Source organism: Lontra canadensis, unplaced genomic scaffold (assembly GCF_010015895.1).
Source record: "Lontra canadensis isolate GAN:19392208 unplaced genomic scaffold, GSC_riverotter_1.0 scaffold156, whole genome shotgun sequence".
In the NCBI taxonomy this organism is placed as follows: domain Eukaryota; kingdom Metazoa; phylum Chordata; class Mammalia; order Carnivora; family Mustelidae; genus Lontra; species Lontra canadensis.
Window position 1 is genome coordinate 1,252,145 of NW_022631150.1, and position 16,459 is coordinate 1,268,603.

The window sequence follows — 16,459 nt, forward strand, 5'->3', positions numbered from 1 at the left end:
TATTCATTTAAATAAATTATGGTATATACATTTAATAAAGGGAATTCAGACACTAAAATTATACACAGATGTATAACTGCCATGATGAAATATTGCTAAAATATTATTAATTGGAGGCAAATAGTTTATAAATCAATATAATGAATATACAAAAGGATCGCTTTTTTTAGTCACAACCTTGGTTGCAACACCCATGAATGTGAGATAGCACTTATTAAAAATTTTGGGTCCTTGATCACTGTATTCATGTCCGACTTCATTTACACACTCTAACTAAAGCACAGCTCTGTAATAATGGGCACTCCCTCCCTGCAGACCCTGATGAGGTAAGGGCCGGGCACCATTACTAAGGGAGAAGACCTGCTTACAATCCACCCTTTCAGAGACAGATGTTCACTCCTCAATACCAATTACTGTTCTCAGATGGAAGTGTAGCTGCTTCTATACTTAGATTTTCATGGTTCTGACTGCTGTTTTTCAGTACATATTTTGGACTTCCTTTCACAGCACTCTCAACAATTTACTCCTAAATATTCAAAGATTATTTAAAGAAAAAGAGAAACTGAAGCTGTGAAAGAAAAGTGCTCTATGAATTGGATATCGGAGAGCTTAACAGTAGTAGATGAGCCAGGGATGAATGAATCAACAGATAAAAATTATGTTATATGATCTTTGCCTTATTTTTCAAAACCGTCCTTTTAACATTTTATTGTTTTTTGTTGTTATGAATGGAAAGTAAAGCTGGATTTAACTATTTAATGGCATTTATTGACTCCATGTTTTTCTATACTTGCTAGTTACCTATTGCCAACCACAATTTCACATTGAGCTCTGAGTGGGTATGCGGAGAAGCACATAAACGTGGATATAAGCAACAGTTATACAGGAGAGCAGGATTTTGATATTTATCATATTCATTTTGCGAAACTGTATTTTCTAAGTATTATGCTATGCTAAACATGCGTTTTTTTTAAAAAAAGGAGTTTTTTTAAACTGGTAAAAAATAACAAAAAGCATTGTCTAAATATTTATTTTTTTGCGATATTATGATGCCTTTCAGAAAGAATTAAAGTGGCCTACATGGATATAGATAACAAAAATAAATGTCAAACAATTATGAATACTTGTTTCTGTTGTTTAAGGGGAATTTTCTATACAAAAGCCAACTGACTGGATTTCAAGGTTTCACATTAACACCCTACTTTAACTTAACTCCTAGTGCTGTGAAGGCAGCCATAAAATAAAAATCCGCAGAAATATTGACAAAGACCTAGTTATTCAGATACTAGAAACAGAAGCTACTTACAAGTTCTTGCGTTCTTCCCCTCCCTCACCCTCCACAATATGTGCATCTATCTGTATAACACTATACAGATTATTTCACTGTAAAATAGGTCATAACTGATGCTTTCTGAAATTCCCTCAAACTCAATGCTTCTAACATTTCAAAGCTATCTAAAACATTTTTACATAGGCCACGACTGGATATGATGTTGCAATTAAAGAACTATATTTCTTCACTTAGTCATTTTCTCTTCTTTAGCTAATTTAACTTTGTATAATTAAAATTCTAACTTAACCTGCTAAAATTCAAAATTTTATTTTACTTATTTATTTTTAAGATTTTACTTACTTATTTGAGAATGAGAGAGAGAGACAGAGATAACAAGAAAGAGCAGGAGCTGGGAGGAGAGGGAGAAACAGGCTCCCTGCTGTGCAGGGAGCCAGACACAGAGCTTTATCCTAGGACCCTGGGATTACGACCTGAGCCAAAGGCAGGTACTTGACTGACTGAGCCACCCAGGTGCCCCAAAACTCAAAATTTTAACACTGTCACCCCATCCATACACCACTTTTTGAGAAGTGCACTTAGAGAGGCTCTGGGAATACAAAGACACCGGCCCCCTCTTGGGGTTTGAATCTTTCAGAGGTCAACAAGAAACTACTGCTATGTGCTTACTGTGGTAACAGTTACAGGATAACTATGTATCCACAAGGGGCTGAGAACATACAGGTGGCAACTACATTTGCTTAAAGGAACTTTATACCTATTAAATTACTTCCAAATCTACCTACAATTGGCTAAAATTGGGGATTCTAAATTTTATACAATTAAAAAAATTCATAAAGTGTTTTAATAACTAATAATCAAATTTTGATTTATAATAAGGTCAGTGCTTTTGTGTATGTTCTGGCCTTAAACAATTATAAGAAATAACATGGTTTTCTCAGGAGATTTTTATCTTGATAAGAGGAAGAAGAGAGGAAATAAGATATTTTAATCTAGAGCCCTTTGCATTGAAGCGAATAAAAGGTTTGTTATTATTAAAACCTATGTTTACTTAAGTTATTGACTTTAGAGCAAAGTACAACTAAAAAACCCAAATATTCTTTCTCTTACACTATATAAACAGTAAGATTTCCTTTTGGTTCAACACTTAATCCCTTTGTTCAAGATCTATTGTTGGACACAGTTCTGTTCATGGGTACAGTCACTTTACTGGATACCTAATTCTTTTACTTATAAATGATTCTATTTCTCATCATAGCATTACTGTAAGCTGGTAGGTCTACTGAATGAGGTTCCCAGCATTCAGCAGTTATGCAGCATCCTCTTGCTTTCCTCTAGCATTTGCTATGTGTAGGGAATTTCTGTGGTCTGAATGTTTGTGTCCCCCTGAAATTCCCATGCTGAAGTCCTCATGCCCAGAGTGGTGGTACTGAGAGGTGGGGCCTTTGGGAGGCGTGAGAGCACAGCCCTTACGAATAAGAAGAGCACTAATCCTCTTATAAAAGAGGCCTCAGAGAGTTCCCTTGTTCCTTCTACCATGTGAGGTTATAGCTAAAAGGTGCCATCTGTGAACCAGAAGTGAGCTCTCACTGGACACTGAACCTGCCAAGCCTTGATCTTGGGACTTCCCAGCATTCAGAACTGTTAAGAAATAAATTTGTGTTGCTTACAAGCCATGAAGTCTCTAGTATTCTGTTATAGCTGTCAGAATGGACTAAGACAAGAACGCTGAAGTGCTTAAAACTTTTTCTTTTTTAAACTGTATTTTATGGGGCCTGACTTGTTCCTACTTCAGCTAATCTTAAGAAACTGTGGATTGATCAGAGAATTTCTACTGAGTAACACTTCGACTCTAGTAGCCCAGGTATATTCAGGGCCTGTTAGTTATTTTGTACTTCTTGGCATATTTAACATGTCAAGGAGAACCCGTGTTACTAATGAAACTGTCCAAGTCTTTTAACAAGAAAGTGTAACAGATTCATGTCTCAAAGCCAACCAAAAGCAAGAGCATCTACCATCATTCAGCAAATCTGTTAGGTGAACACCAAAATATAATAAACTATCTCTATATCCGTGAAGTACATGCTATTGTCCTTTGTTGATTTCCTACTCCATTAACAATCACTTCTCACCCATAATGCTATTCAGGTGCTCTGTGTGATGTATGCACTGCTAGAGAAAGCAGCTAGGATTCCTCGACTGCAGCCTGGCTCAGGAGCTCTTAGTGTATCCCCGCTCCACACCATGCTTTACAGTTTCATTTCTGCCTTTGATGAAATACTTAGATAAAACAGGACAGGTATTTTGATTTTACAGATTAAAAAACAGATGCAAAAACGCTGTTACTTGACCAGCGTCAAAGAGAAAGTGATGGCACTTTGTCTAGAACCCCAGTGAGTTAACTCCTACTCCAGAGTTATCTCCTACTCCAGCCTTTCCCGACACACTATTTTGCACTGTACTGCTCTTTCTTCTTGGTGTGCTTTAAAAAGCACGAATGTAAGCATTAACAACAACAACAACAACAAAAAGCCTGGATGAGGAATTCAGGGCTCTGGTTTATGTTCAAAGCCAGTTTTTGATTTGTACTGATTCCTTGAATGACACAGCCTTTGAAATCAAAATATCCATTATGTGGAGAATATTAAAATACAGACTTCAGGATACAACCAAGAAATAGGTAGCTTAAGCACGTCTTCAAATATGGCATTTCTATCTCTTAATTCTTCTACTAGGCTAAAAATAAACTATGACCTACAATCAATTATATATGTTACTGTATAATCTTATCCAATTATGAGAATTGGTAGTAATTGAGTGTGTCTTTGAATCATTCATCATTAGTACTTTAAGAACACTATGAAATTATATAGACAACTATGCATACTAAATTAATTTCAATTAGACATTATCTTGTTGCAAAAATATTATAAAGTTGGCTCTATTAAAACTGAATGCTACATAATAAAGATAATTCATATTTTGGATTATACTGAAAATATAATTACTTAAGGCATTATAATTAACCCCAACATTTGTAAAAGACTGAACTATTAATATTAAAATAACCAAAGTTTCCTTTTAGTCTTAAGGGCTCCTCCTGAATATTAAAATTGAAAACAATATACTTCATCATAGGAATATCTGGCTACCCTTTTAATTAAATTACTTCATGATGGGGTGCCTGGGTGGCTCAGTGGGTTAAAGCCTCTGCCTTTGGCTCGGGTCATGATTTTAGGGTCCTGGGATCGAGCCCTGCATCGGGCTCTCTGCTCGGTGGGGAGCCTGCTTCCTCCTCTCTCTGCCTGCCCCTCTGCCTGCTTGTGATCTCTGTCTGTCAAATAAATAAATAAAATCCTTTAAAAAAAATAAATTACTTCATGAAATAGGAAATGCAGAAGACTAAGTAGTTTAGTGTTTTAAGAGTATGGGCTCTGGACTCAGACAGCTGAATAAACTTTAACAAATGTGTCACCTTATGTAAATTACTTCATTCTCCCTGTACCTCAGTTTCATCATCTGCAAAATGAGGATAATAATAGTATCTACCTTACGGGGTTTTGAAAGAACTGTATGGAAGGATGTACATAAAATGCTCATAAGAGTAGAGGACACACAGTAAATGTTTGATAAATGTTAACTGCTACTACTACCACTATTATTATTAGCCTCCAATTTACTCACTGATCATGACTTTCATTCTATATTTTTAGAAAATATAAGGGGAAAATGCTATTCTATAGGATTGTAATTCTCATTTCAAACACTTACTGCACATTAGGAATATACCAGGTACTAGGTCAGACATTAGGAATTGCAAACATCATGGACTTTTGGTCAATGAGCAAGTTATGTTAACAAAATTTTTATAGGAACATAAAAGTATTCATTACCTCCATTATCTTCATTACCTTGAATACAGTATGTCACAGTGTGAAAAATAAAGCTATCAACAACAACAATGTAGGTGGTCATTAATGAATATTAATTTTTTAAATAAAATCACATCCAGGGTCAATGGTAGAGATTGCTGTTCAGTGTAACTAAAATTCTTCCAGAGGTTTTATCAACTACTTGGGAAGCATAAAAGACTGGAAAAGAGCATGATAATCTGGGTCTGATTCCTGGATTTTACAGTCCTGCTCAATTTGGCACACAGTAGATGCTCAATAAAGATTTGTCTTGCCTAAGATACTACGACCAAGTAAGGGAGAGTTAACATTGATTCAGAGAAGAGACTGCCACCTAGTGGAAAATTAGGCTCATCACCTGGGATTATCAATGCTCAGAACTTCCCAAATTAGCACTCGATCCTACTACATGTATATTCATTGTGTGTCAGTATTCAGGCTAGGTACTGATAACAGAAAGATGAATAAGCCTTCATCTCTGCTGCCTTCAAAGTACAAATAATACAAAGAAATCACAGAAAGGCATAAAGCAAATCGTATTGCAGGAAAAAAAGATTTGCTTATTAGAAAATTAAAAGCTAGTATTTCAGGAAATTTGCTAAAAAAGGCAGGTTAGTGCAGCAAATAAGAGCACAGTCTCCAAATCCAGACTGTATGGATTCAAGTCCTGGCTCATGTAAAATGAGGATAATTACAGGACCTATGTCTTAAGATTATTGTGAAAAATGAAGTAAATACATGTAAAGTGCTTAAAACAGTACCAGGAACAAAGTAAGTGCTTTGAAAGTATTAGTTATGATTATCACTACATGTAGAACAGGATCCTAGAGATGGAGGTAGACAAATATTAATAACAGAACATTAACTGCTAAAGTCTAGCTTCATAAATTTAATTCAGCAGAAGCCGTTTCTTCTGACTAGCACTCTGTTATTATGGGAATCCTAAAAGTACATTGTTTGTGGTACTCTGTGACTAAATTTTGTATTACTAGATGATTAACCCTTTCAGCATCAGGCAAATAAAACTGCCTTCTGAAAGTAAAAATTGTATTTCTTACCAAAAAAAGCAAAAAGTCAGTAGAATGAAAGACCCAAAAGACCACAACCTGAACACACGCTTAACAGGGAAAGACGCTTGCTGACTCTTCACAGATTTTGCTAGAACTGAAAGATAGATGATACATTTAGCTACCACTGTGGTCTCATTCGCAGCTTATTTAACTTACAAAAAAAAAAAAAATGAGTTTGCTCCATTTTTCTTGAAAAATACCTAAATGTATGAGCAGCTCTGATAAATACTATTTAAAAATCATGTAACTGTTCTACATCTTTCAAATTTTATGCCACTAAAAACATTTCTGTAAAGATACACGTAAACTTTATTTTCAGCCAAGAAAGTGTGGGGAAAATATTCCTGCATTAAAAATAAGTAAAATATAAGGCAAAGCTGTAACAGGTTAATGATAAATACTGTAGGCTTTAATGAAAAATCTAAATACTATTGCCTTGATGATTATGGCTTGCTTTTAATGACTAAAACACTTTAGAGTCTAAAACAATTTTTTTTTTCTTATGACTACATACTATTCACAAGAACTGTGCTAAATCTTGGATTGCTTGGGATTATGTAACTTCTTCCTAAGCTTCCTCATTTTAAAAATAGGCAGCAAAGAGTTAGGAAAATGTGTTGAAACATTCTGAGTTTTGTTTGTAAAGGTGTTAGTACACTGAAAATTGTGTTAGAAAATCATGGCACAAAATAATTTTAATTTCATGTGTATTATTTGAACATTTTAATTTCTGAAACACTTGGAATTCTTTCCTTTTCTATATTAATACAGTATAGATATAATGTCCTTAACTTCATGCATTTATTTTCTAATACAACTGACCCAGAAAGGTAAACATTCTAATCATAATTTTTTTTAAAAAGGGCTGCCAAGAGAATGAATAAAGGAGAGGGAAAAAACTTTTTTCAATTCCCTTTCATATAGAGGTACTTATCAGCATATTAAAACCTCAGTTCCCATAAAGTCAAGTATATATGGGTTAAATGAGCATGATAACAACACATTTTACCTTTTTCCTTTATTGCAGTCCTTATCAATTTACAAAGTACTTTCACAGTCCCTGCCTCACAGTATCCTCACAAATGGCTCTCCGGGGTAGCACCAGGTGTGGACAGTAGAGGTGCCACTTAGCAGATGAGGAAATGGAGCTTAGGGAAGGCAAGAGGCTTGCACAAGCTACACAGAAACAGAACTGAACCTAAAACCTCTGCTTCTGAAATCCTAAAAATGCTTTGCTCTTTCTGCTTATTTTTCTAGAATGGACTTCTTGGTCTAAATGCCTACGGTCTAAAAACCAAACTGGCAAACCCAACTGGGCTAACCTGATGATGGATCAAAGACAGAAAAAAATACTGAAAAAAGAAAGATAAAGAGTGGAACTTCCACTTGCCTTTGTGAAAATTTCAAAAGCCTACAAAGCACATTAGGAATTGAATGGCAACTGTTGTGAAAGTTCTAAAGGTTCTGAGGAAATAACTGTGCGGCCTGCTTCTGTATTCTAGGCCCAGTGATGAGGATGGGGCGCCTAGGTGTGACTCTCCTTCAAGTGAAGAGTGAGAGTGCACACAAAGAACAGCCTGTTTCAGCCTGTTTGAACTAGACACCAGGCCTGAATATGCGTTAGAGAAATTAGCTATTTCTTCTAGGAAAAATTTTTCAAAATAAATCTCAATTTTACATATTTTTTTTCCTAATATAATTTGCCTGGAAGAGCGTAATAAAATCTACACAATGATCAACAACTTCAGGTTTAGAACTTAACTGTCTTAATAATTTAGCATTGACCAGAACAATTAACCAATAACCAATTAACTGCTAACCAATATCTGTATTAATGCAATAAGTGGAATGACTCACATTTCTTTTAAATTTAAGACTCTGCCAAATAACCCCATGTTAATGTTACATTATATATAGGTATGTAATTGTATATTTATGCATTTAAGATATTGTATGTAAGCCTGTCTAGCTTAGCAGAAAAACTGAATGATGATATATGATATCCTAAATAAATCAGAGACTAATGATGACTGTTTATTTTTGAACAAGATTTAATCTGTAAAGAAAATCAAACTGCAATTTTGGGAGTGACAGTACTGTGAGTAAATACAGTGCAGAACAATGAAATCCTAATTTCAGGACAGAAGTTAAAGAAATGTATGAAAATAGCATAAATCCAAATAATTCTAAGAATACCATTTTATTCCTGAAAAGTGTGCCCAGGTCATATCCTTATTTTTTCTCAGAAAGACAGAATAGTGTAATTTTAGAGTAGAAAAAGACATTAAATTTCTAATTCCAGATTTTATTTTCACTGATATTTGATGTTTTACTTTCTTTTTAAGCTAAGAAATTCTTTTTTTTTTTTTTTTAAAGATTTTATTTATTTATTTGACAGAGAGAGATCACAATGAGGCAGAGAGGCAGGCAGAGAGAGGGGGAAGCAGGGTCCCTGCTAAGCAGAGAGCCCGATGTGGGGCTCGAGCCCAGGACCCTGAGATCATGACCTGAGCCGAAAGCAGAGGCTTTAACCCACTGAGCCACCCAGGAGCCCCTAAGCTAAGAAATTCTTAAAACTACAGATTACAACCTTGTGCTTTAGGGAAAAACAAGAAACACGGAGTAAGAAACTAAACATTCAGCTGAGCACATTAAAGGTCCCAAATGTTATTTACTTTTTAAACTTAGTTAACACATTCTCAAATAATTTTTAGGTGAATTTTATTTGTTTAAAGTTAGAAAGAAAGTGATGATCACCTTTCTGTGATTCCAACAAAAAGACACAACCATTTATGTATACATTTGCTGATATTTCAACTCCATAATAATAGTGCTTATGGAAAAATAAAATGTTGTAACATATAATAATATAATCTATTTAATATGTGTCTTAAAATATATTCAAGGGAGCTTTATTAATACAAAGGTTGACAGTTTTCACAAAGCTCATGATTCCTGGTTCAGACTAAAAGGAAAGGTTACTTAAAATATTCTTTTCTTATCAGCACTGAACTTACCATGGAAATCATAAATATACAGAAGAATTGGCTCATTCTGCCCAAATGCACAAAATGCAACCATATTTTCAAGTGGGTGATAAGAAATGTCTCGAATGGGTGATTTGAATGGCAGGTCAGAATACATTGCTACTTGTTGTCCTAAATAAGAAAAGACATGCAATAATTTATACTACCTCAAATATCTCTCATTAGAAGATTATTCTGTAAATAACTAAAAACACAGTAAATAATAACAAAACTCACATTATATACATGAAGACCTTGATTACTTAAAATAATTGAGTAATTCTTATATTAATTATTTTTCATCCTATTGGACCTCCTTTTTCTAATTCTCATCCTAACTCTTCAATGAGATTTTCAAGGCACAGAAGAAAAAAAAAAAAAAAAAAGCTTAGCAGGAGGGAAGTACCTGACTCTGAGATCTGACAGCTGAGCAAATGCCAGCTAATAACAAAGAACTCAGGGAGAACTCTGGGAGGAACTGAGGGCCTTAAACTGAAGACACTGGTTGAGGGAGGTTTGGTGGGGAATTCATTTTTCTATTTCTTTTTTTCCAGAGACTGAGGTACTACCTGCTTTAAAGATAGATATGATTATCAATGGGCTAAAAGAGGCCTATAGCAGAGGTCTAAGGAACCTCTAAGAACTGGAATTCAAAAAGCAAACAACCAAGATCAATTTATTGAAGGAGAAAAGAGATTTAACACTTCCAAACTGATGTCAAAGCATCAAAACACAGTAAGAGAAAAACCTCCAAGTGAACCGACTAGTCAAAAATGCTCAAAGGAAAGATGGAGAATGTGTGATTAAGGAGGGCATGTGCTGTGATGGGTGTTATATATGAAGTGATGGGTCACTAAATTCCGCAGCTGAAACTAATATTTACCCTGTGTGTTAACTAACTGGAATTTAGATGAAAAACTTAAGGAAAAAAATGAAGAAAATTAACACAGTGAACCAAATACTATTGACTAAAGATATTTTAAATTTTATAAAATACTCTCAACTTATTACTAAAAATGTTTATGTGGCTTTACCTTTCTTTTGAAAAGCAAAGGTGAGGTACAAATAAACTTCCCAATATGCTTACTGTATTGGAAAAACATGAATTACAGTAATTGAGGTAACTTGCTTTTGTTTTTCTTTTTTAATGATTTTACTTTTAAGTAATTTCTGTACGCAATATGAGGCTCAAACTTAGGATTCTAAGGATCAAAACTGGCAAGCTCTATCAACTGAGCCAGTCAGGCACTCCAGGTAAATTGCTATTAAATTTCAGACACCAAAACTTTGACAGGAATATAATTACTTCTAATAAAAAATACATTACAGATATTTAGCCATTTGTATACCCACTTACATTCCAAATTCAGGTTATAAATATTCTGAATTTTGCATTACAATCTTAAGTACTTCTCTTACAGAGCACAGGGAATATGGTCAATAATACTGTAAAATAACTTTGTATGGTGACACATAGTAACTACACTACAAACTACAACTACAAAATGGGAGCATTTTGTAATGTATATAACTGTTGGATCATTATGTTTGTTGCATACCTGAAACTAACATAATATCGTATGTCAACCACAATAAAAAATACTTCTCTTAAGATTTCTAATACCTTATTATAGGCAAGGAAAGAATAAACCTTGAATTATAATGCAAAATCCAAATCCATGAAGATATCAGAACAATAAAGACAGAATCTAATATAAATTTAGACTACAGCTGAGTCCCACTATCAGCTCTCCCATCTTGAAAAACATAATTGAGAACCTGAAATCAGAATTTTCTTGAAAATTATTCCATAAAATGATAATTTCCCCGCTTCTTCAAAAATAAAAACAAACCCTAAAAGTGCTTTAAGATCAATTAAATATTTACCTGTTTCTGGGTTCCAAACATATACTATACCATCCTCACTTCCAGCAAAGAGAAAAGTCCCACATGGTGTCAAAGTACTATGAATCTTTTCCCGGTAATTTGCTGCACCTACAAATTTCCTTGCTGCTAATCTACAAACAAAAAAGATTTCACAAATGTAACCTATCCTACCCATTGAAAAGACTGGTAGTTAAAAAAAACCTTTTCTTTTAAATACTTCTTTTGCATTTAACAAACAATTTTTCGAGAATCTGTTACATGATAGACATTCTATGATGGATGAAGAATAAAGAAGAGAGAGTCCCAGAGCTCAGGAAGTTTATAATTTAGGAGAGAGAAGGAATGCATCAATATAAAATGGAAATTGGAGGTAGAAAGTGCCACAAGTAAACAAAATGATTTGGATAAAAGTGATTCTTTCTTTCTTTTTAAAAAAGATTTTATTTATTTGAGAGAGAGATCGAGAGCATGAGCCAGGGATGGGGGCAGAAGGAGAGGGAGAAGCAGACTCCCCACTGAGCAGGGAGCGCCATGGTCACCCCAGACCTAAGCTGAAGGCAGATGCTTAACCGACTGAGCCACCCAGGCGTCCCCAAAATGATTATTTCTAGCTATGAAGAGAGAGCCTACGTTATGGAAGCAGCATTTGAGTTGGTTACTTAAAAATGTATAAGATTTTTATAATCTTATATTTTTCCCATGTGATAAATTTTTGAAATCACACAACAGATAGTTGGATCCTTGCAGGAATATTAGACAAAAATATTATTAAATCCTCTATTAAATAGGTATATAATCTTCTAGACTTTTTCATTTGTGAATAATAGCTAACATTTTTTCTTAAGATTTTATTTATTTATTTGAGAAAGAGCACAAGCAGGGGGAACCGCAGAGGGAGAGAGGTAGAAGCAGGCTCCCCGCTGAGCAGGGAGCCTAATGTGGGGCTCAGTTCCCGGACTCTGGGATCATGATCTGAGCCAGATGCTTAACCGACCACTCAGGCGCCCCAACAGCTAACGTTATTTTAGTGCTCACTACATGCCAGGTAAGTACTATTATCATCCCTGGTTTACAGAGAGGACATTACAAACAGTGTCCCATTATATGTTTTTTTCATTTAACAATAAATCATGAATAATGGCACTTTTTGTCAGAAAATGTAGATTATGTATTCATTTTAGTAGGTATATATCACTGTCTAAACATACCTTAAGAATTCTTCTACTATGGGACAACAGTTAGGATGTTTCTAGCTTTCCCTTACCATGAACATGATTTCTACGTACAATCTTGTGTATATGTATTTTTTCACTGTTTTATCATTATTTCCACATAAATTCCCAGACCTGAGGTTACTGGCTGAAAAGTTTCTGGAGTCCTTGCCATACTTTACATGTGTAAACTTATTTACTCCCCACGAAACTCTTATGAATATGGTATATTATTTCCCCCATTTGAGTGAGGAGGAGAGGCTCAGAATAGTTCATCAGTTGGTCAGGGATGGAAAAGGTGTTATTTGACACTAAGCAGTTCGCCTCTAGAGCCCAAGCAGAAGTCTAAGCTGAATACTATACACTACTTGAAAAGAGAATATCCACATTCTTTACGCCTGGCCTTTTAAAACCTGGCACTAATCTCTATTTCTAAAAAAATTCTTTCTCAGCACTATCAAGAAATTAATGTTCCTACAGACTTACTCACCCTGACTTGATCACAACTTCTATTATTCTACCTCTGAATTTTATTCCAGGTTTTTCATGTTTTCCACCCTCCTGACCAACTTCTATCTTATCTAAATGCTATCAATCCTTTATATTGAGCTCAAAGGCCAGCCTCTCTACAGAGCCTTTAACAGAAGACTATAGTACAGCCATCCTTACCTTTATCTGCCATGAAAGATATAATCCTTTTATTAAGTATTTATAGTCATTAAAATAATACATATCAAGTACTTGCTATCTCTCAAGCATGACATGGGTACTATGTATAAAAGAAGAATAAGGCAGATCCCATTCCTAGAAGATCTCACAATTTAGCCTAATTAAATGTTTTGTGTTATTTTGGAGGTACTGTAACTAGATTATAAACTCCTGATGAACTATTCTGCTAATCATTCTCTCATAGCACTGATGCCAGTATCCTGAACAGCTCTACATAAACGAAAGCCTGAAGAGTTAGCCCTACAAGAATGTTGCAGAATAAACTAGTATACATTACATTTTCCTTTCTAAACACAATCATGAAATCTAATAAAACTAGAGTTCTCATTTGTTTTATTGGTACACTAAACAACAAAACAAAAGCACACTGGAAAACTATGCTGGCTTTTCCAGCATTCTGCTTCCACTTTTTACATTAAGGAAATTTCCTTTCCTTATTTAGAAATAACACAAAATAGGAAAAACAAGGATATATTAATCAAAAGCTGTGTCATTCTGTTACAGTATTATTGCATAGTACTATGCTATAGCAGTATTGTAAGAGAGATAAAAGATATTCTAAGGCAGAGGCTTCCTCTTTTTTTTTTTTTAATTGTGACAACAAAAAGCAACTGACTACATTTCAGCTTCAGAACAGTTTACATTTTGAGCCAGAAAATTCTTTGTTGTGGGGGACTGTCTTATAAACTGTAGGATGCTTAGCAGTATCTCTGGTTTCTATCCACTAAATTCTAACATTCAAAAATGCCTCTAAACAATGTAATCTTCTGAGGGGGAAAAACTGTCTATATGAGAACCACAGCTGTATTTTATAAGTATGAATTAACTCATTTCTTATTCTACGAGTGCTTAACCTGTCAATATAGAAATATACTTACATTCGGAGATCCATAATTCTCAAAGTACTGTCTTTGGTATGGATTAACAATCGTTTTCCATTGGTATGAACCTCCAAATAACTTATAGGAATCCCCTTAAACTCACTCTCTTTAATTTCCTAAAGTGATTAAAAAAGATTATAAAATATTATCACTGTACAGTTTGTCTAATATGAAGCCCGTTTTAGAGCACAAAATTAATTTAAGTCAGTCATTTTTGACTGCAATTTAAAGGATCCTTTAAAATCATTAGCAAAAGGAATCCCAGTAACTTCAGTTATAGGTTGAAAATAAAGCTAATAGTGTGTGTGTGTGTGTGTGTGTGTGTGCTTGTGTATGTGTGTGTGTATATATATGTGTGTGTGTATATGTACGCACACACATATATATAGCTACATTTAATTAGCTTTTTTGTGATGTATTCCCAAATAAGCACTTCCTAAAACACAACTTCTAACTTTGTATTTTTTTGCTTACCATCATATAAGAAAAGCTTCTAATTTTTATGACTTCAAGAGTTAGTATAGAATTAACTTTCAAGTTCTATTTCAGTGTGAGATTACTTCTTCATGCACTTACTTGTACTTTGTCCTAAAAAAGGTATGTGACTGGCATCATATTCCAAGATCATTTCATTTAGATTGTAATTTTAGGTTTGTGGCTTTTTTTTTTTGAGGAACAAGAATCAAATTTTTTTTTTAAAGATTTTATTTATTTATTTGACAGACGGAGATCACAAGTAGGCAGAGAGGTGGGGGGGGGGGGAAGTAGGCTCCTTGCTGAGCAGAGAGCCTGAAGCGGGGCTAGATCCCTGGACCCTGGGATCATGACCTGAGCTGAAGGCAGAGGCTTTAAACCACTGAGCTACCCAGGCGCCCCAAGAATCAGATTTTTTATTTATTCATTTCTTGCATTTGAAATATTCATCCTTGTTGATGACATCCTTGGCCTAAGACTTTGCCACAGTCCTTAACGCCCACACAACTGCAACCAATGACTTGATGCGGTTTCCCCCCTGTCAGTTTCCCAGAGGGCCTACCCAGCTCCCTAGCTTCTTGTTGTTATCAACCTTAATTAGGTTGATTTGGTGTTCAGCACAAGGGGCCTCCACCAACTTGACATACACCTCATCAGAGTTGGATTCAAGGACACAAAGATGGGCTTGTCCCTTGTCTAAGACTTTGACAGCTCGTCAAACTACATGTGCTAGGCCATCGTGGATGAGGGTGTTCTCCAGCACCTCTTGTAAAGCAGTATTAATGGCCATTACAGCTCCAGCAGCAATGCCTTCCTAGGCCACGGCGGCGGGTCCCAGGTGGAGTTGAATCTTAAGTGCACCTGAGCCTCAAGGAATTTTTTTTTTTTTTTTTTTTTTTTTTTTTTTTGGTAGTTACTTAAGGTAGCTACAGGAGGTGTCTGACAAATGATGTCAAGAAAGACCTACATACTGAAGGAAAATCTGCCTGGATGAGCCTTACATAGGAAAAATTACTAAAGGTCCTTCTTGAGTGGATTACTAGAAAAAAGAAAAAAGACCGTAAATGCAAACTGCTTAGACAGAAGTCCAGAGATGCCAAAGCAAGTCTGCTTTAAGCCCCAGGCAGAATCCTGAATTAGCCTTCTCCTCCTTCGAGGACCCGCTAGTATGTTTTGTCTCCTCTAGAGGGTCTCCTCTTCGGAGATGGTTTGGCACCAGCAGAGGTGGGGGACAAATTGCTATAATCCGAGTCTCGGCAGCTAAGCCCCGGCAGCTAAGCCCCGCTACCGCACTGCCCATAGGAAGGCCAGCTGTTAGCTGTTACAGAAGTCAAATACTGACAGCACAGATGGGGGGTGCAGTGACTGAACTACAACAGCCTGGGGGTGGGGATGTACTGCTGTGGGTCTGAGCAACACTTACACAGATGCAAGTGTGCAAAATAAAAAAAACACAAAACTGTCTAACAAGTTCAGTGTTAGGCATGAATTCGACAAAAGTGCCACCAGATTTAGCATTTGTAGTATCTGTTAATGATCTCTTCTATATTTTTTCCTTATCATATTCATACTCAAACAAAAAAAGCCTTATTTTCAATGCTCATGTCCTGTACCACGGAGTGTGTGCCAGAGCACATGGACATGTCATCTTAAGGAACAGATGAGTATAATTTAGCATTTCTCACACTGATGGCTAAAGAGAACCAAGTAAGAAATCTACAGTTTGTCCTAGGGCATTAGCTACCAAAAGATATTTCAGCTCATTTTCTAACTTTTTATTTTGGACTATCTCGAATAACTACCAGGCTGCAGATTTTGAAGGTAAATTTGCCTTTTAGTTATTATAGTGAGGTAAAGAAACATGATTTTTTAACACATATAGTAGACTCTGCACTGTACACTCAACTTATTGGAAAAGATGCCTTTGGAACCTTGTCAATCCCTTAGGTATATAAGTAATTAGAAAGTTCTTTTTAAAG

At 35.3% G+C, this 16,459-nt stretch overlaps 1 protein-coding gene and 1 pseudogene across 2 annotated transcripts in view; both read right to left on the minus strand.

Moving 5' to 3' along the window:
* Window positions 1-16,459, minus strand: part of AHI1 (Abelson helper integration site 1) — a 207,327-nt gene that overhangs the window by 136,894 nt on the left and 53,974 nt on the right. For both annotated transcript variants that reach the window (XM_032844822.1, XM_032844821.1), the window contains 3 exons: window positions 14,004-14,122; window positions 11,186-11,316; window positions 9,290-9,430 (listed from right to left, as the gene is read on the minus strand). In XM_032844822.1, coding sequence (XP_032700713.1) covers window positions 9,290-9,430; window positions 11,186-11,316; window positions 14,004-14,122 — 391 coding nt within the window. The remainder of the gene's footprint in view (window positions 1-9,289; window positions 9,431-11,185; window positions 11,317-14,003; window positions 14,123-16,459) is intronic.
* On the minus strand, window positions 14,905-15,780 carry LOC116859487 (annotated as a pseudogene).